General features: G+C 36.5%; 1 protein-coding gene across 2 annotated transcripts in view; it reads right to left on the bottom strand.

Annotated features, from left to right (window-relative positions):
• Nucleotides 1–8,232: 8,232 nt before the first annotated feature.
• AP3S1 (adaptor related protein complex 3 subunit sigma 1) overlaps nucleotides 8,233–22,012 on the bottom strand; it is a 76,759-nt gene continuing 62,979 nt past the window's right edge. The window contains exons 5-6 of one of the 2 annotated variants that reach the window (XM_070377203.1): nucleotides 18,058–18,165; nucleotides 8,233–8,856 (exon numbers count right to left, since the gene is read on the bottom strand). In XM_070377203.1, the coding sequence (XP_070233304.1) occupies nucleotides 8,728–8,856; nucleotides 18,058–18,165 (237 nt within the window). In that variant the 3' untranslated portion in view covers nucleotides 8,233–8,727. The remainder of the gene's footprint in view (nucleotides 8,857–18,057; nucleotides 18,166–22,012) is intronic. The other variant, XM_070377204.1, reaches the window with a different exon arrangement.

Here is a 22,012-nt window from a genome sequence, read left to right as displayed (position 1 = left end):
TCCTGCCCCTAATCCCTCCCAGCATCAGAGTCTTTTCCAATGAGTCAACTCTTTGCATGAGGTGGCCAAAGTACTGGAGTTTCAGTTTTAGCATCATTCCTTCCAAAGAACACGCAGGACTGATCTCCTTTAGAATGGACTGGTTGGATCTCCTTGCAGTCCAAGGGACTCAGCAGTGGCCACAGGACTGGAAAAGGTCAGTTTTAATTCCAATCCCAAAAAAAGGCAATGCCAAAGAATGCTCAAACTACCACACAATTGCACTCATCTCATACACTGGCACCCCACTCCAGTACTGTTGCCCGGAAAATCACATGGATGGAGGAGCCTGGTAGGCTGCAGTCCATGGGGTCGCACAGAGTCGGACACGACTGAAGCGACTTAGCAGCAGCAGCAGCATACACTACTAACTGCTGCTTAGTCGATTCAGTCCTGTCCGACTCTGTGCGACCCCATAGACGGAAGCCCACCAGGCTCCCCTGTCCCTGGGATTCTCCAGGAAAGAACACTGGAGTGGGTTGCCATTTCCTTGTCCAATGCATGAAAGTGAAAAGTGAAAGGAAGTCACTCAGTCGTGTCCGACTCTTAGCGACCCCATGGACTATAGCCTACCAGGCTCCTCCATCCATGGGATTTTCCAGGCAAGAGTAATGGAGTGGGGTGCCATTGCCTTCTCCGATACAGTAGTAAAGTAATGCTCAAAATTCTCCAAGCCAGGCTTAGCAATACGCGAACCGTGAACTTCCAGATGTTCAAGCTGGTTTTAGAAAAGGCAGAGGAACCAGAGATCAAATTGCCAACATCTGCTGGATCATGGATAAAGCAAGAGAGTTCCAGAAAAACATCTATTTCTGCTTTGACTATGCCAAAGCCTTTGACTGTGTGGATCACAATAAACTGTGGAAAATTCTGAAAGAGATGGGAATACCAGACCACCTGACCTGCCTCTTGAGAAACCTATATGCAGGTCAGGAAGCAACAGTTAGAACTGGACATGGAACAACAGACTGGGTCCAAATAGGAAAAGGAATTCGTCAAGGCTGTATACTGTCACCCTGCTTATTTAACTTCTATGCAGAGTACATCATGAGAAACGCTAGGCTGGAAGAAGTACAAGCTGGAATCAAGATTGCTGGGAGAAATATCAATCACCTCAGATATGCAGATGAGACCACCCTTATGGCAGAAAGTGAAGAGGAACTCAAAAGCCTCTTGATGAAAGTGAAAGTGGAGAGTGAAAAAGTTGGCTTAAAGCTCAACATTCAGAAAACGAAGATCATGGCATCCGGTCCCATCACTTCATGGGAAATAGATGGGTAAACAGTGGAAACAGTGTCAGACTTTATGTTTTTGGGCTCCAAAATCACTGCAGATGGTGACTGCAGCCCTGAAATTAAAAGACGCTTACTCCTTGGAAGGGAAGTTATGACCAATCTAGATCACTTTGCCAACAAAGGTCCGTCTAGTCAAGGCTATGGTTTTTCCAGTGATCATGTATGGATGTGAGAGTCGGGCTGTGAAGAAAGCTGAGCGCCGAAGAATTGATTCTCTCACAGGGAGATGGAAACAAAAGGGTGAGTGGCTAACCAGTGGGCTGCATGGGTCACAGGAGGATGACCTGTTTCTCTAGCAGCATGGATTTCTGAGGAAGTCTCTGTGACTGAGGGGGAAAGTGGGTGAAGGAGGAAAGGGAAAGAGGCAGACAAGTAGAAGGAATGGCCTTACAGGAACAAGAGCCCTGCGATCTGCTTCAAGATTTTGGCAGGAGGTCTAACCCGCAATCAAGGCGCTCCCTACTGCGGAATGGGCATCCACAAAGCCCCAGGTGCTAAGCCTACACTTCCCCAGTGCGCTGCTAGCTTTTTCTATGTCAGATTCTATTCTACCAGGAGCTCCGAAGTGCAGCCCCAGCGCTCGTTTAGGTAAGTGGAGCCGAAAGTTTGGCCTATAGCGCCACCATGTGGAAAACAAAAGTTTCTAATCGCCCATCTGCTAAATTGAACAAAGGAAAACAAGAAAGGTGTGTGGTATTTCAAATGCAACCATACAGGCGCATTTCATCAAACACTGTAAAAAAAAATCATGGTAATATGGTATAACAAAACGAAAACAATAATTCTGTAGCAACGGAGCCCACAGTTACAGAATATTGCAATCTGATAAAGAATTCAAAACAGTTGTTATGAAGAGATTCAATGAGCTACAAGAAAACTCAGAACAGCAATTAAAAGAACTCAGGAGTAAAATTAATGACTAGAAGGAGTTATTTACCAAAGAGACTAAAAAAAAATTTTTTTTTTTAACAAACAGACAAAAATTCTGGAGCTGAAAAAGTCAATGACTCTGATAAAGAATACATTTGAGAGCTTAGGAAAAGACACAGAAAGATAAAAAAGGAATTAGTGATCCAGAGGATAAGAACGTGGAAATGACTCTGAAGAGTAAAGACAAACTAAGATGTTTAAAAAGTAAAGAAACCCTATGAGAACTATGAGTTATGATGAGAAAAACAGAATAGTTGGTCTTCCAGAAGAGTGAAAGAGGGAGCAGAGAGTGTATTTAGAGAAATAATAGCTGAGAATTTCCAAACCCTGGGGAAGGAACTGGACAAACGAGTCCAAGAAACGAGTAGACCATCCTATTATCTCCATGAAAAAAAGAGCTTCCCAAGACACATTATAATGGAATTGCTGAGAATTAGCAAGAAGGAAAGAATCTTAAAGGCAGCCAGGGGAAAAAAGGAAGTAACCTACAAAGGAACTCCATTAGGCTATCAGCAGGATTTCTCATCAGAAATGCTACGGGATGGGAGAAAGTGACATACATATTCAGAGTGCTGAAAGATAAAAACTGCCAGCCAAGAACACTTTATCCAGCAGTTATCCTTCACAGATGAAGAACAAAGGCATTTTCAGACAAACAAAAACTGGCGGAGTTCATCACCATGAGACCTGCCTGGCAAGAGAGGCTGAAAGGGGTTCTTCAAGTTGAAATGAAACGATGCTAATTAGTGACATAAAAGTAAATCAAAGTGTGCTATACTCTAGCAATGGTGAAAAATAAACAGAATATAGATGACATTTTAACGTTTTAATTCTTTAATTAAAATTTATTAATTCAATTTATTAAACAATTCTTTAAAGATTAATTTTTAAAATTTAATTAAAAATAATTCTTTAATTAAAGAATTACTACAATCCACAAATTTCCATTTGTCTATGCCTTCTTTAGTTTCTTTCAACAGTCTTGTAGTTTTCATTCTAGAGATCTTTCACTTCGATTACATTTCTAGATATTTTTCTGTTTTTGAAGTTATTGTGAAAGGGACAGTTTTTTCAGATCTTTTGTTACTGTATAAATGCATCTGACTTCTGTATGTTAATCTTGTGTCCTGCAACTTAACTGAATTTGTTGATTAGTTCAAACAGCTTTTATTGAGTCTCTGGGATTTTCTATATTTAAAATCATAGCATATCATCTGCAAATAATGTCAATTTTATTTCTTCCTCTCAAATTTGGATGATTTTATCCCTGTCTTGCTTAACTGCTCCAGCTAGGACTTCCAGTACTACATTGAACAAGAGAGGTGAGAGTGATACTTGCTCCTGATCTTAGGAAAAAAAGCTTTCAATTTTTCTCCATTGAGTATACTGTTATAACGTTACCTGTGGATTTCTCATTTTGGTTTCGCTGAAGTATGTTCCTTCTATACCAATCTTTGGAAGGTTTTTATCATGAAAAGATGTTATATTTTGTCAAGCGCTTTCTCTGAATTTATTGGTTACTCTTCAGTTTTCTCTCTCATATATATATGGCACCCCACTCCAGTACTCTTGCCTGGAAAATCCCATGGATGGAGGAGCCTGGTGGGCTGCAGTCCATGGGGTCGCTAAGAGTCGGACACGACTGAGCGACTTCACTTTCACTCTCATGCATTGGAGAAGGAAATGGCAACCTGCTCCAGTGTTCTTGCCTAGAGAATCCCAGGGACGGTGGAGCCTGATGGGGTGCCGTCTCTGGGGTCGCAAGAGTCGGACACGACTGAAGCGACTTAGCAGTAGCAGCAAATATATATATATATATATACATATTTAATATCTAGTTTTGGAGTCACACTGAATGAGCTGTGTTAAGTCAGCAACTGCAACACTAGCAACAGAATCCTAATGAAACTTGTCCTCAAAATAGCTGTGATTTTGAATCACTAGACAAAACATGATTGTATTATTTTTGGTGCCCTGAAATATACTTTTTTTGGGTCAGACTTCAATGAGCTGAGGAGAAATGGAGGATGGGGACTCCTTTCTTTGCAAACAAGATGTTTTGATATGAGGATCCTGAAGTGAATGCAGGGCTACTGTAGATGAAAGAGGAATACAACCCTTGTTGCACCCCTAGAGGAAGCATTTCTGGGACCCAAGACCTCTAGACCATAATAGACCCTAGAGTTGAGACGACAGGAAGCACACTTTCCCCCAGCAGGTCATGGGGAGTGGAGTGAGTTTGGCCGCTCCTACTTCTGCCCCGTGGCTCACCTGCTGGGAACAGAGCAGCACGTGCTGACTGTCGCCTGAGGCACCCAGTGCCCCAGCTGTGCTTTAAAAAGGCCATGACGTGGCCCTAGCAGTCCAGCAGCTTGAGTTGGGCGGCAGGTAACAAAATCGGTTGATCAACTGTTCTGCATTCACTGCAGCACCTCCTTTGCTGTAAGGCAGATGCCTTGGTCCTTTGTGATGCTATGTGGGCCCTCCCGTGTGAGCTGATCAAACTCTTTGTAGGTCCTTCAATAGTGATGCTGGTTGAGGACATGCAGCCTGGAAACAAAAGCCCATATCCAGAATATGCGTCCATTCTGTCAGGATTCATTCATTCCGCTTTCTAAAATGGAAGGGGCAAAAATTACTTGCCACAAGCGGCTGCTGGGTTTCCTCAAGGGAAGGTGCTGCATCGGGGGCTCAGCACTAGTCTCTGTTACTGGTAGAAAGACATCTGACACAATCAGTGGCTAAGTTAGCCTTGATGAGCAGGAGTTCATGCTGCTGGGCCCACGTGTGGCCTCAATCCCTGGATACCCCATTCAAGCTCCACTGTACCAACCTGAGGCCGATGGCAGAAGCACAGGAACACTTTGCTGAGTCATTCTGCTGTATTTGTCAGTACAGCATTTCTTCAGATGATTTCTATCGTATTTGATGATTTGAACGAATTCTAGCTTTTCAGAGGATTTGAATCGTCTTTCTAACGATTCAAAAATCTTCACATTTTCATGCTTATTCTGATATAAAATCTATCCACAAGCCTCCTCCTCAAGCTTCCTTACCCTGATCTTCCAATCTCTGTCCTTCTGGGGCTTTGGCTAGCCCCTGTATGCTCCCACCATAATGGGGACAGAGGCACGTGGTGAGGTTAGATTGCTAGCTGGCAGTGTCAGCTTGGGAACCGTGCCCAATAATCCTCAAAAGGTTGGGTATTTTCCATTTCCCAGTGTCTGGTTAGTCAAGTAAGTCCCTTTAAAGGAAGTCGTGGAAAAATAATTCATCTATGCCCTTGCCATGCTTTGCTGAGTTGTCCTCCTGGAGACTCGATCTTTCTGTGAATCAGTGAGTTCTGGGTCTGAGAACCGGCTCAGGATCAGAAACTGGACCACGAGTCATGCCTTTTTATTGTGGTGGTTACTCTCAACCTGGTCATCCGTTTTTTATTTCTTTTGATTATGCAGATTGGGCAATGCCCTCACTGGCTGACCATCTATCTTGCACCTTTCATTTAAAAGTACACACACACCACTCATTCTCCCTTTTTCTTGGGTAATTTGATAACATGCTGTGATGGTTAATTTTATGTGTCAACTTAATTGGGCCATGGGGTTTCCCAGACATTTGGTCAAACATTCTGGGTATTTCTGTGAGGGTGTTTTTGGTTGAGATTAACATTTAAATCAGTAAACTGAGTGAAGTATATTGCCCTCCCTTGTGTGAATGGGCCTCACCCAAACAGTTGAAAGCACGAGTAGAACTTAAAAGGCTGATCCTTTTCATTGCTCCTGTCGGAGTGCCTTCAAGCTAGGACATCAACCTTCTTTTCCTTGCCTTCTCATTTAAAAATGATCACCAACAAATGATGATTTTATTTAAAAATATTTATCATAAGGAACAGGCCCACATGAGTCCCATTCATTATAAGTTCCAAGGTCTGCAGGGTGAGTTGATAAGCTGGAGACCCAGAGAGCCTAAGGTGGAGCTCCAGTCTGAACGCTGGCAAGATTGAGATCCAGGATGAACCCTTGTTTTATTTCAACTGTGAAGGCAGAAAAAAGCCGATGTGAAGGCAGAAAAAAGTCTGAAGGCAGTAAACAGGAGGAATTAAAAGAGGCAGCCTTTTCATTCTATTCATGCTTTCAACTGACTGGGTAAGGCCTGTTCACATTAGGGAGTGCAACATGCTTTACTCAGTCTACTGATACAATGTGAACCTGTCACACACACACACTCACACCCTACTAGTCCCAGAGAACCCTAACTAACACACATGCCATAGATACAGATACCCTTTTTACCTAGATTTTTCTCACTTAACATTATATTCTAGGAATCAATTTTATCAGTGTTTAGCACTAGAGAGGGATATCTCATTGTGATAACTCCGTAAGACATCATAATGTGGATGCAATCCAACTTCTCAACCAGTCTCCTTATAAAGGACATTTGGGTCACTCCAGCCTTTTGCTATTAAAACTAGTATGACAGCTACCATTATTTATTCAACCATTTCCTTACTGGTGGGCAATGAAGACATTTCCAGTTTATTATATAACTATTATTTTGCTTTAAAAAGGCGATGAAATAATTACCTTTGTATATAAAGATATCCAGGAATGCTACGAGAATAGAGAGTCTCCAAAGTGAGTCACAGGGTATGTATGATATGTGTATTTTTAAGTTTTTAAAATTTTCACAGAACTTGGCATATATATTTAAGTTACAGTAAATTACATTCCCACCAGCAATATATGACAGTTTTCATCCCTCACATGCTCTCCAGCACTGGGTATTGTCACCCCTCCTAATTTTTGCTAGTATGACAGAAGAAGTGGAAGTGAAAGTGTCAGTCGCTCAGTCGTGTCCAGCTCTTTGCGACCCCATGGACTGTAGCTGCCAGGCTCCTCTGTGCATGGGATTCTCCAGGCAAGAATACTGGAGTGGGTTGCCATTCCCTTCTCCAGGGGATCTTCCCGATCTAGGGATCAAACTCAGGCCTCCTAGATCACAGGCAGATTCTTTACTGTTTGAGCCACCAGGGAAACCCATGACAGGTGAAAGAAAAATCTAATTGTTCTTTAAACTTGCATTCCTAGGTTACTAGTGAGATTAAGCATCTTTACATCTTAAGTGATCACTGAGATTTTGTTTTCTATGACTTGCTTATTTTTGTCATTTGCACATGACTGGGTTTCTTTCTCATATTAGAATATAGTGAGAGATAAAACCCTTTCCACTATTTAGGTTAAAGCATAATCTGGCCTGGAAGTTTCCCTAATTTTGGTACATTGTAACCAAACAAAAAATTTTTCCATAATTCACACCTCTCCCCCAGAAAAATGAAAAAAAGAAAACATACATATTGCCAGGCACTCTTGTGTGGTACTGCAGATAGCTCCATTAGGACAGGGACTTGTTAACCTGGCACATTTGTCAAATGACTGAAGAGCAGGGACTTCCTTGCATGTTCTGCTTTGCATAATTTTCTTCAAGAACTTTGATACACTTCTGAACTGATGGAAACCCCAATAATCACAGACTGAATTTCTTGGATGGGGCTTAGAGTCAGATTAATTTTATTTAAAAAAAAATAGTGACTTTTCTTATACCCCAGACCTTGGAGTAAAATTCATACATGCCACAGACCTAAGGAAATATTTCAAAAAGAGAACATTTGGGGAGAGAGGACTATAACTACAGGGAAAACCTTAGTCTAACTGGAGGAAGAACCTCACTCATGGATCACAGGATAAGACTAAATATGAAAATGTGGGCAAATTATGTGATACACTGCTCTTGACTTGTGAAATAATTTAATTTTACAATGAGCTTCTGAATGTTAAAAATATAAATTAAATAAACCAACATTAACAGCTGCTTAACAGTGATAAAATATACTTTTATTTTTTTGTTGAGTCAGAGGGTCGTAAAAAAAATTATTGCTAAAGTAGATATCAGGCAAACAGAACAGTGCTTTATAAGTCCGGTTACCTTGGAGTTTATTTAAACTAAGAGAAATAGGTCATAATGTTTTCATGCAATACATACTTTGTTCTTTAAATAACAATTGTGACAAATAACAGAAATTATTAAGGAATGTTGCACTTGTGATCCATACAAAACACCAACATTTTGGGTTGTACACAATTTAAAGAAATGTCCTGAACAGTTTTCGAAATACTGTAATAGCCAATACATACAGGCATGCCTTAGGTGGCCACAGGAATGCAGTTTAAAAAATGAAGAAAAAAAAATCACACTGGAACTACTTAATTTCTTCAAAACCACTGAGCAAGAAAAGCAACATTGAACTTCCATACTGATTTTATATAATGTCTATACAGTACCTTGACTTAAATCCAAGAGTAAAAGTTAAGACTCTCCTCCTTTATTTTTGGTAAACAACTGCATGGTAAACTTAGATGACTTTTTCCCCTGGATTTTACCTGGGAGTGGCCTTTTTAATTTTTTATTTAAAAGAGGGCAGGTTTGGCACTTTTATACTGATGTCACCAATGTTAATATTTCTTGGGATCTCAGGAAGATTCATATTCTTTACAGCTGATACAGCACGGGCTGGAGCTCCTGCTAAGCCAGCCTGTATACAGAAGCAAATAAAAGAAAAAGAAAATGAACAACTCAGGTGTAGCTCATCAAAACACACTAAAACTGGAGGACAATGGTAAAAGATTTTCATAGAACAAGCTTAGAGACCAGATGGTAGTTTGAATTGGTATGGAATGGTTACTTTGAAATACTAATCTATAAAGAGAAAACAGTTGACACATTAAAAAATACAGTGAGTACATGCAATGATAACAATGTAAAGATTTAAATACAAATTAACTTGTACTATGGAAACATCACACAAAATATTTAAATTGCATAGCTAGATCTTCACCTTTATCTTGATTTAACTGACTTATGATATAAACATGAAGCATATTTTACATTGCTTTCCTTATTAGACACCTCTTGCAACAACTGTGATAGACTTTGGGTTTTTGCTTTTAAACTGTCATTTACTATTAATATATGCTGTGAAATAAAAATTGAAAGTAATAAATCATGTTTAGTTACTTAGGGCTAAACCCTTAAAACATTTCAATACAATAAAGCTTTTTAAAATATGTTTTACAACTGTAGAGGTTCTTCTAAACTTTTATAGGAAAGTTCCAGAACATTAAAAAACAAAATCAGGCTTTTAAAGTGAAGCCTCAATCCAAAGAGAATGGTTCTGTCAAAAAATGAAACTGTAAGAGGATCAATCCAACCCTTCAATGCATTAGTAAAAATATAATGATTAAAAATATTTTGTCATATAAAGTAGATTCAACATATGTTCAGTTTATAATATACAAATTTGGAGAAAGAAACAGCATAAATGCAAAAGGTAGGATATATATGAATACATGAATTTAACAATTTCTTATGCCATTAATGTGGACAATATCTGGCTTTCATCTTAGAAGGACAATTTGTAATTTGTGAAAAATTTTGAGAGAAATTTTGAGAGAAAACATGCTTAAAATTATAAGAAAAATGCATATACATCACTTTTCTCAAAAAACTACATCAATCGTCATTATGTTTTTAAGGTTTAATTTATATATTAATTAGATTTCATCAATTTTTACTCAGTTTATATAAAAAAGTCAACAAACATATGGGAATTCAGTACCATACATTATCTTGCACAAAAGCAATTAAGTAACAAAAACAAATCTTCCACTTTGCTTAGGTTTCATATATGAGACAGTGTCCATGTTATTAGAAAGATGAGTTTTAATGTCCCTTTTTGTAATTTAGTTTGTTTTTTCTCTTATGTAATCCTACCTCTTTTGTTAATTAAAAAATAGTAATAATAAAGCTGTTACCTGAGAAAAATCTTGACTGATACAAAATAGGCCAGTGTAAACTATTAGCTGAATAAAGGATACAAACATTGTTAAGCAATGAAATAAAAGCCATGGATTATCAAGTCAGAATTGGAAATAATAGAAAAATCAGCAAAATAGTATTAATAATATATATGGTCCACACAGGCAATGATAAGGGTGATATGGATGAAAAACTCCATACCCAATTAAAGGCTAAACAGGGCCGGAGAATTCAATTTTTATAATTTAATGGAGGTTAGTTGTTTTTGATGTATAACTAAAAATTTGATTGACCTCTACATTTATACCTACCTGAAATAGTGCAGTTTTTGTTATACCCCACTTCTCTCCAACTGCCCCCCAAAAGATGATGGAGATACAGATGAATATTATTTGGGCTTCCCAGGTGGCCTTAGTGGTAAAGAACCCGTCTGCCAATGCAAGAGACATGGGTTTGATCCCTGGATCGGGAAGATCCCCCGGAGGAGGGCATGGCAACCCACTCCGGTATTCTTGCCTGGAGAATCCCATGGACACAGGAGCCTGGCGGGCTACAGTCCACAGAGTCGCAAAGAGTTAGACACAACTGCAGCGACTTAGCACACATGCCAACTTGGTATTTTCAAGTTCAGTGTTTAGCTACCAGAATTTAGAATGGTTTAGAATCAGAGAAGACTCTAATTCCAAGAGCTTTTACCATGTTGTAGGCTTTCTTCCTTTTACTAGAAAGTATGCTGTTTTCTGAGGGAACAAAAATTATTTAACAAAATTACAGACAACCTGGAAATAGTTATCATTTTTCCAGGTAAAAAGGTTTTATATTTTTTTCTATTTAAATAAGCAACTTGCTCCTATTTCTACTCTGGAATTTATATACCAGGTGCTAGTTATGAGTAGGCTATAGGAAAGCACTGACAAAGTATTTAAGTATAAATACTTTAAAACGCATGAATTATTAGAGGATTTTTATTATTGAGAAAAAGAGAGAGAACAGGTAGGGGGTGCATGTGTGTGTATGTGTCCATCTGTTTTATTGGATGCTATGCTTAACATTTATAAGTAGTAAAAATACATTTTTGTAGTATTAAATGTCATTGTCAAGAAGCTTTCTTTCCCTATAATACCCTGTATCATAAGCAGCTAAACTAGAGAATAAAATTGCATCCTGTTAAATTTCATTAGATTAAGTCGTTTCTTTGTGACCACAGACGGTGTTGACTGCTGGCTGCTAATAAGAATACATAAAGTCAATATAGCAATTGATTTAAATAGCATATATGTGCCAAATTCATATTACATAAAACCAAAAAGTTTCTAAGTCAACAAACTACAATTCCTCTAAACATAAGCAGCAAGCCATAGACATGCAAAGGGTGGTAACTACTCAGAACACGCAAATGAATTTAGAGAATCAAATTATTTCTCAAGCATGTTCAATACTTCTGTGTAGTATGTCACAAATTTAAATGATAGAAAACTTAAAAATTATAATGTGTACTTCAATTAAGTTTTAATTAAACTAACATTTTAAGAAATCAGATTCTGTAGAATATAAAATGGAAAGAAAAACATGAGAAGGACTGTTGATCAGTAAGTAGACGCTTAGCAAATGAGCTGTTAATGTACAAAAATTCAGACTTTAAAAAATAATAGACTTCATGTCACTCAGATAGTTAACACCAGAACTGCTATAAACACATTTCAGTTTCAGACTTACATGAACGTGAAGTCTGAAACATTTTTATTAAAGAATAAAATGTAAAAGAGGTAATTTGCCATTAGAAAATCAGTTTGCCAACAAAAAGGTATAAAGGAATTTTCATCTGAGTTGAGCTCTTTTAGATATACTCAAAACAAGATAACATTTATTAACACAATTTTTTAACACTGAAATTTACAGAAATTAAGTTTACCTGTCTTGTTAGTAGTATGTACAGTTTAAAGTGTAAAAATAAGATACTTCTGACAGTACAACATAGTTCTTATAGATTTAAGATTACACAGTTGACATAAAGCAGAAATAAAAAGAATGAAACCCTACTGGAGAAATAACTTGTTTCCATCTAAGCTGTTATACTCGAGCACCACCATAGCAGGTAAACTGCAGCAACTTCACTAACAAAACAAATACATGAATCCAAAGCAGTTAAGAGTATGAATTGGATGGAGGAATGAAGTACAGTATATAAAAGAATGATCATGTTTTCTCTCCCATGAGATTAAATAAATTAACAGAATTAAGAGAAAGAAAACAAAATGAAGTCTGCAAGTATACCAAAATGAGGCCAAACAGATAGAAGACTTATACAGACATACTCTCAGAAATTTCAAGCACTTGAATCACAAAGATAGTAATGGATGGATATGATTCGTTTTTGATTTTTTTTTAATTGCCAGACCCAAAAATAAACAAAATGTGTGCAAGCAAAACTGAAAAAGCAGCATTATAAAATATATTTCATTCAAAGACTCTGAAGGCTCCCTTTTCCTCATGCAATAAGCAATTAGCTTTCTCCAAGGGAAAAGGAGAGAACCTAGATATTTACTTCATCTAACACATAAAACATTCTACCATCTTAAAATATTTTTTCAAGCTTGAAATAGACCATAATAAGATGGTAGTTGGAATAATTTTTACATACTAAAACCTTTACCCACCCATCCTGCTGGAAGTTGCTATATGCACAATTCATAATTTTGACCTAACAGCAAAGTGAAAGAACATCAACATTAATAAACACAGTATTAAATGGTTTCAGACTCAAAATCATTAACAAAATAATGGCAGGTTTTGAAAGCATGTTTTGAGCAGAATGGAAAATGTCAATATTTTAATTTCTGATTTTAAGGCAGAATAACTTTTAAACTGGGGACAGGCTTGCTCTTTGCTTTAAAGGCAGTGTTTTAAAACTGCAATTATAAACAGATTAGAAATGCTGCTGACAGTCCTCTAGTGAGCAAGAATGATGGCATTTTATGAAAATTTTTATCAAAATGAGAATATTTAAAAATTGTAAACCTTTCAGGTCTAGTAATTTTATGTAATCTTAAATTATAGTTTTAATTTCTAGCATAGGATTTACCTGTGTGAAATAAATATAGCAGACTGACATCATTTATAGATTTAATATAAATAGTTTTGACCATGACATGTGACCTCCAAGGTCCTCACCATAATTCTGAAGGGGAGAGTAACTGGGCATGTCAAGGTAGAGGGGCAGAACCAACCCACAAGCTGACTTTCTAACATCTATATCTGAGGGCCACTTTTCTTGTTCTCTATTCTTTAAAAATAGATACTTGATTAAAAAAAAAGCAAATCAGTAGTTTTACTGATAGATGTTATAAGACCCAAGTTACTGATGGTTCTATGCTAGAAAAAACAATTTAACATAAATTAAAGGCTGGAATGTAGAAATTGGCAGTGATTTGAGATTAATGGAATAAACAAGACTGATTATGCATTTTCTGTCCCTGGGATACAGTAATACAGATCTGGGGTTCAAAAGTGTGTCCCCAGCTTCATAAGATAAGGCCCACAAGCTCAGGATAAGAAATTATAAAACCACCTGTATGGTGCTGCTTTCTAAACATATCCAGAAAGTAATAATCTAGTGTCTAAAAAACGCTGCCAGATTCTCAGTGGCATTTTTCTAATTACTAAAGTGGCTAACCTAAGTTTATATATTTTTCCCTGCATGAGACTCAAGAAAGCATTTTCATTTGAAATTTTAAATGGAGGTATGTAAACATTTTCATTTTTCCTGAAATGGCTCTGTACAAAGAGTTGTTCATTATCATCTCTATATGGAAATTCACACAGGTAACCTGTGGTGTGAAAAATTCACAGGAAATAGAGAAAATTTAGTTTTGTAAGGCTAGGAGTCTATTTAAAACATTTTCAATTTTTGCCAATATGCTTTGCAAAAATTTTCAAGGTTTACAATATCTTATTGAGTCATATTATGATATATTTAGATATCAGAAGCTTGCTACAGTAGAAATCCATTTTAGTTTGGTCAATATATTTAATTCCATGTTTTAGAGCATTTAGTTCAATTTTAGAAAATTTCTGATTTTACTTTGCTGGCCACTTTCAATATTCATATGTCAGTCAAAACTGTAAAAGCAATTCTGTTAAGACTTTGGAACTGAAAACCATTAAGTGGGAGGAAAGGGACTATTTAACAGTCACTGTTCTAAGCCTTTGTGGGTTCCCACTTTGTATCCAAATCTCTAAAGGTTCAGCTTTTGGTTTTTAAATTCAGAGCTTCTAAAACCCAGCAGGCAATTTTATGTTATTAATAGAATCCTAATTTAGAAAGATGAGGGAAAAGTATCTGTGAGAGTTAAATTAAGATCGGTTCTGCCATATGGTGCTCAAAATAAACTCTATAATTTATATGCACAAAGTAAATTGTCATTTCTAGAAATGTAATTAATCAGTTAGATGACAATGTTTTTAAAAAAAGAACAAAAAATTTAAACTTTCCTTCACAATGCAGGCAGACAAAACAGAACAAAGATGACATCAATGATATACTAATAAAATACACTAAGTCCAATAAAAGATGAGTAACTACAGGGAGAAACGAGAATGGAAAATAGCTACAGGGACTATATGGGCTCATTAACACAAAGAATTTTTGAGTCTGGCCTAAATAATTAATTGCCTTTGACATCATTTTGCTTTCCCTTTGTTAAAGTACATTTTTCTCAAAGTCAGCAATACCTTGTCTACCTGTCCTGTCTGGGAGATTGAAAGATAAAGGTCTGTAAGAGAGAAGAATGGAAAGAGCTAGAAAGATCAGGATGTTCGGAAAAAAGAGGACTGACTTTTAAAAAGTAGTGACTAAATTCAGACCCATTTATTCATCTTGAAAATCACATGAAATACATATGTTCCCAGCCCCACCCCTCCACCTCCACACCCAGGGAGTCTTTCCACACCTAGGCAGATCCTGAGTGCCTCTTCTAGGTCCCCAAGTCCCAACAACCTCCCAGCTTAAACCCTCCTTTCCCAAGATCCCAACCTTATAGTAAACCACTTATCTATTAAAGCAGGAGAGAGGAAAATCTATTCAGAGCATTATCTTTGATTCTCATCTTTTAAAAGATCTGAGTCATCTTTGCTTCTACTTGTCTAGGTAATTAAACTGGCTCACTTTTGACTGTTACTGGAAATACACTACTTTTAAAATAATAAAATCTTTTTATTTCTGACAAAGTTAAAGGGACCTTGAAACATCCATGTTATATTTTAAAAGCTGTACTGTAACTACATCCAGGCTTTTTAAAAGACACATGATATTCTAAACAATAGTCAATTTTTAGAATATGATAAATAAGTCTTTTCATCAATCATGGTTTTCTGAACTTTAAGATTTTCTTTGTAAATTTTTGCTTATATAATACATTTTAACTAAAATTTTGTAAGAGTAAGATTAATAAAAGCTTACAGTTTGCTCACAAATAATTTTGGATTATTCTGCAGTCATATATTTGGTAGATATAACCAACTTAAATAATACGGAAATGAAACCCTTATGAAAATCTTTAACATTTCCCCGTGTCTGGAATAAAGCTGGCAGCCTTCCAAACACATTTAACATATACGAAAATTACTGGAAAATTACACAAAGTCAATGTTTCTTCAACACAATTTCTTAAAATGTGATCAGAACTAAATTATGGCTTTACTATGACTCAAAATTCTATCTTGTGAGTAAAATATTAGCAGACATCACATATAGGGAAATGCTTGATAAATACATAACATTAGTTTATCCCATCAGATTTAAAACATATTTCTCTGTAAAGAAGAAAAAGAAAACTAATTTGGCAGTAGACAACAATTGATTATACATGTTAAAAAATGATCAGTGGATGAAAAACGGAAGTATTCATTCCCTAGGATTCAAAACCAGTTTAAATAGCACTGTTTCGGTGAAAGGACATTTTACAAGTTGTAATATTCTTATAACCATTTCCACTGAAAACATCAATTCTGTATTTTACTGCTCTTTATAGATAAGAAAAACTGGCTTATTAACAAAGTTTTACTGGACAATCAAAAAGCAAATATCCATTATGGAATAATTATAGGTCTCTTATGACTTCTATCAATATTACAGATAGCAAACTAAGGAGGAAAAGGGGTGAAGGGCACCACCAATGGAAAGGAATTAAATACCTGGAAAGGCGAAAATTCCAGACAAGAAGTTGATATGTTTTTACAGATGATTACATAGAATTTATAAATTACCACATACCACTCATTTTGGACTAGTTATTAAGGGACTGTATCACTGTCTGTGTCTTAGCATTTAAAATCTATATCCATACAGTTTTGCAAAGCAAAGTTTAAGGTTACATAAATTATCATTTTAAGACCTTAAAAACTATAGCTTAGAGCTTATAGTAAATCTTTTGCCATACTGAAAAATCCATTGCAAGCCAACTCTAAATATTCTAAATATTCTGAGCCCTTTTCCTTGTCCTAAAATGAAATTTTTTCTATTAATCTAGTTTGTTTTCCCTTTTCAAAAACCAGTATTTTAAAAACTGGTTATAGAACATATAAAATATATACAATTACTTAGAAGAGTCATAATTTTAAGTTCTTCCCCATTTCAAGCCCTTCCTTTGGGAAACCAAGAAGGATAATAGACTGAGGTAAGGAGGAATGTAGGACTTACTTTAATTTAAAATAGAACATTGGAAAAGGCTTTTATACAAAACTTCAACTGTTTCTAATCCTCAGATTTCAGATTTATCCACCATCCTGTATTTCATTTAATTACAATGAGCACAGCATTTTGTTATGCTGATCCTTTAAAGAGCCAACAAGATAAAAATTCTTCACAACTCACCTGTTGTAAATCAATACTAGCATATTTTTAATATCTCTCTGCTTTTATAGTAATATTTACTTTAGATTATCTGAACACCTCTACTAATAATTATAAATAAAATTAGTTTTCTACTCTGAGTTATGACTATAAATATCAGAGGTAAGGGTATCCTCAAACATGTATAGTGCTAAATGAGGTATCAAGACTATTCATCCTTCTAAATTTCTTCTACAGCAATAAGAGACCGCTAAAATAATGCCCACTTGAGTGGTTCAGCTTCAGCACCTGTTATATTCAGTCTTGTTATTGATAAATTCAGCTTTGTTATTGATATTCAGCCTTGTTATTGAGGGAAGAAGCATGCAATTATAAAGTAGTTTTACACAAGGCTAAAGTGCTGGTTGGTCCTCATTCACTCAACCTAACAGCACAAAGTCAGCTGTATATCACCAAATCTTGCTCTTCCAGAATTCAACAAAAGCCATGAATACATGTGTCATTGTATCAAGTATATATGATTTGGCTAACGTGTCAGTGACCTTTGACAAGGATCCAGAAATAAAAGATTAGAGTGCTGAATTTCTTTTTTTTTCAATGTACATCCAGGCCTACTAAGCACCTATTATTAATATTACTTCCTTATGAGAATTCCATTTTCTCTCCCTTCCTTTTTCAGAAATAGTTTTATAAAACATTAAATTCAAGTATCTTTGAAAACCAGTTCTAAGATTTCTTGGATAATTAATGACTAAGAACATAACAAATACTGATTCCACTATTCAAGTAAATGACTTCTTTTTTAAGCAATAAGAATTGGAAATTTTATTTATTACTCAAAGCAATTATGACTGTGGCTAAAAGAATACACAAAACTATTTGGTGGATAGTGGTCACAGAACATTTAACATACTAAAATGTGTATATTCCATTTATTTTCAAAACCAAATAAGCCTACCAGCTGTACTAAAGGGTGATACTGAAGGACAAACAGTGAAAGCTACAAACCATGCATAGTTTATGATCACGCTCACTCCCTTCAGTAACTAGAGCACTTTCCATTCTCACCTCAGATTTCTCCAGTTTATTCTGTGCGTCAATTTGTGTAACAATTTCATTCATGTTGGTCTCCAATACCATTCCCCCCATCACCATTTCTGCAAGAATATTGTGAACCTAAAGGAAAATATAATACACATCCATAAAGAAAACTATGTTTCATGATTCCAGTAATTTTTCTTTCAAATACTGCTGTGTCTGTTTTATGAGCTGTAAAATAAAAATAATTTGGAGTGAGAGTTTATAATACACTATGTCACTGCTGTGAAGCCTTAGGTAATTATACAAACCTCTTTAAATCTTAGTTTAATGAGCTGTAAAACAGGGATGATAATAATATCTCCTTCCTAGAGTGTTGAGAAGATTAAGTGAGGTCAACCACCATGGAAGTGCCCCCAAAATAAATAATCTACAAACATTAGCTACCATGATTATAGAATCAAAATTAAAGCTAAAAAAATGACCTATTAGGGCCTTATATACTAGATTCTTCATCAATAATTATTAAGTTGTTTTATGCTCAAGTACTTAATAAGGCTATCTGGCCTTACTACTAGCTCTAGATTTAAAATGAAGCAAATTTTTTTTTTTTTTTTTTTAATATTGTGCTTATTTGCTCCATCATGTCTGACTCTTTGCAATCTCATGGACTGTAGCCCATCAGGCTCCTCTGTCCATGGAATTTTCCAGGCAAGAATACTGGAGTGGAGTGCCATTTCTTTCTCCAGGGGATCTTCCAGATATCAAACTGCTGTCTCTCCTGTCTCCTGCATTGGCAGGCAGATTCTTTGGCGTTAGTGGTAAAGAACCTGCCTGCCAATGCAGGAGATACAAGTGATGCAGGTTTGATCCCTATATTAGGAAGATTCTTCCGGAGAAGGGCACGGTAACCCTCTCTAGTATCCTTGCCTGGAGAATCCCATGGACAGAAGAGCCTGGCGCACTACAGTCCAAAGGGTTGCACAGAGTCGGACAAGACTGAAATGATTTAGCATCCTGTTAGTATAGTGCTGAGTATTCCTGCCTGTCATACGGGAGACTGGGATTTGATTCCCGATGGGGAGGCAACACGCCCTTTTTGAGTTCCTGGTGGCTCAGATGGTAAAGAGTCTGCTTGCAATGCAAAAGACCTGGGTTCGATCCCTGGGTCGGGAAGATCCCCTGGAGAAGGAAATGGCAACCCACTCCAATACTCTTGCCTGGAAAATCCCATGGATGGAGGAGCCCGGTAGGTTATAGTCCATGGGGTCACAAAGAGTCTGACATGACTGGGCGGCTTCACTTACTTTTCTTTCTAGCATAGCATAGCATAGCGCCACCTGGGAAGTGGCGCTTTCGTTATTTTATAGGAAGTGGTGCTTTCTTTATATTATAGGTACTTTAATGATACTTTTGGGCTTCTCTGATAGCTCAGTTGATAAAGAATCCACCTGCAATGCAGGAGACCCTGGTTCAATTCCTGCGTCGGGAAGATCTGCTGGAGAAGGGATAAGCTACCCACTCCAGTATTCTTGGGCTTCCCTTGTAGCTTAGCTGGTAAAGAATACTCCTGCAATGCAGGAGACCTGGGTTTGATCTCTGGGTTGGGAAGATCCCTTGGAGAAGTAACAGGCTACCCACTTTAGTATTCTGCCTAGGAGAATATACAGTCCATGGGGTCACAAAGAGTTGGAAAGACTGAGCACCTTTCACTTTTAATAATACTTTTACCCCAAAGCTCTCTCTACATATCTAATTACTCAGATTTTTCATGATCAAAAACATTACAATGACAAAAATATCATTTTCCATTGGGGAGAAAAACTATAACCCAGGTGTTTTATCATAAGGAATTTACTGAATCAAAAATCACCAATTCAAAGCTGAAGTGGGTGTCAAGAGCAGTATACTGTGCTATAATACACATTTTTTAAAATAATGTGGCAGCATTAAGAATGGAGACTGTGAAATTAGATAGGTGTAAATACCGACTATCACTTATTAGCTGTTCACCCTTCAGTTGTTACTTGACCTCTCCGTCTGTTACCTGTAAAACAGAGTTAGAACAGTATGGCCACTTCACTGACTTTTCATAGGGAGTCAACAAATTCATGAACGGTACTGTAGCACAGTACCTTACAGGGTTTTCTTTGTAAACAAAAACTTTAAAAAAGTTAAATATAGAATTAAGCTATTCAATTTTCATTCTTTTAGGATTTCATGCAAATATATTCATGATTTTTAAAATATCTTATCATTATTTACTAATGTTTCATTTTGGAAAGTTGGACACTTCACACTCCAATTCTGAAAAATTCTACAAATTATTCTTCCTTAACAAACAAAATAAAACCAGAAGCTACAGAAGCTTTAAAAAATAGTACTAAATATCATCACTTCAACTAATATCCTTTCTGTTACTAGATAACATTTATTAAAACTCTGTTTTGATGCTGCTGGACTTACAATATCTGACTTAATTCTCACATTAACCTGTTACACTGAGAGAATAAACCAGCTTACTCAAGATACATAAGCTAATATGTAGCAAATTAATGACTCAAACCTAAATCTGATTGATCCAAGTCCAATACCTTGTTTTCTTCTGTTAACAATAATAAATGAAATAATTTATTCATAATAAGTACTATTTTTTAGTCAATCTATGAAAATCAGTTAAAGGTTAAGAAGGTAACTAGGTGATAAAATTACCTTATAATAGCTAATAAGAACTGTATGTGTAAAAAGTGTTCAGAAAGAAAAGTCACGGCAGGGAGAAATATCAATAACCTCAGATATGCAGATGACACCACCATTATGGCAGAAAGTGAAGAGGAACTAAAGAGCTTCTTAATGAAAATCAAAGAGAAGAATGAAAAAGCTGGCTTAAAATTCAACATTCAAAAAATGAAGATCATGGCATTTGGTCTCATCATTTCATGGAAAATAGACGGGGAAAAAACAGAAACAGTGACAGAATTTTATTTTCTTGGGCTCCAAAATCACTGCAGATAGTGAGTGCAGCCATGAAATTAAAAGACGCTTGTTCCATGGAAGAAAAGCTATGACTTAGACAGCATATTAAAAAGCAGAGATATTACTCTACCAACAAAAGTCCGTCTAGTCAAAGCTATGGTTTTTCCAGTAGTCATGGATGGATGTGAGAGTTGGACTCTAAAGAAAGCTGAGCACCAAAGAATTGATGCTTTTGAACTGTGGTGTTGGGAGAAGACTCTTGGGGGTCCCTTGGACTGAAAGGAAATCAAACCAGTCAATCTTAAAGAAAATCAGTTCCTGAATATTCATTGGAAGGACTGATGCTGAAACTGAAACTCCAACACTTTGGCCACCTGATGCTAAGAACTGACTCACTGGAAAAGACCCTGATGATGGGAAAGATTGAAGGCAGGAGGAGTAGGGGATGACAGCGGTGGTTGGATGGCATCAATGACTTGATGGACATGAGTTTGAATAAGCTCCGGGAGTTGGTGATGGACAGGGAAGCCTGGCATGCTGCAGTCCATGGGGTTACAAAGAACCAGACAGGACTTAGTGACTGAACTAAACTGAGGGGAAAGAGATTCATTAAAACTTCTCTTTTAGCAGTAGAAATTCCTCTCTTCTTTGTAAAACAAATTCTCGTGAGACAGCATGACTTCTAACAGTGATAAACGTGTAGCAATTCCACCAGTCCCGTTTTGCTCAGGCTTTCTTGTGGCTTCATCCCTACACACATTGTTCTACTGCCTTTCAAAACATCTTAGATCACAAGCACTAGATTGGTAGAACTGTAGATTTCAGTAATACTGAAACGTCTGCTAAGTTTAGAGGTATCAAAATACGAGCAGCCTACCAGTGTGAGTTGTAAGCAAACAAATTCTAAGAATGTATGCAAATTTGTCCTCAAAGTTAAAAAAATCCTTATGAAAGCAAATTTAGATCCTGAAAAGACAGAAAATACGAGCTAAATTCCTAAACATAATCT

This window comes from Bos mutus, chromosome 10, assembly GCF_027580195.1.
Source record: "Bos mutus isolate GX-2022 chromosome 10, NWIPB_WYAK_1.1, whole genome shotgun sequence".
NCBI classification, from domain to species: Eukaryota; Metazoa; Chordata; class Mammalia; order Artiodactyla; family Bovidae; genus Bos; species Bos mutus.
This window is presented reverse-complemented; position numbering and strand designations above follow the sequence as displayed.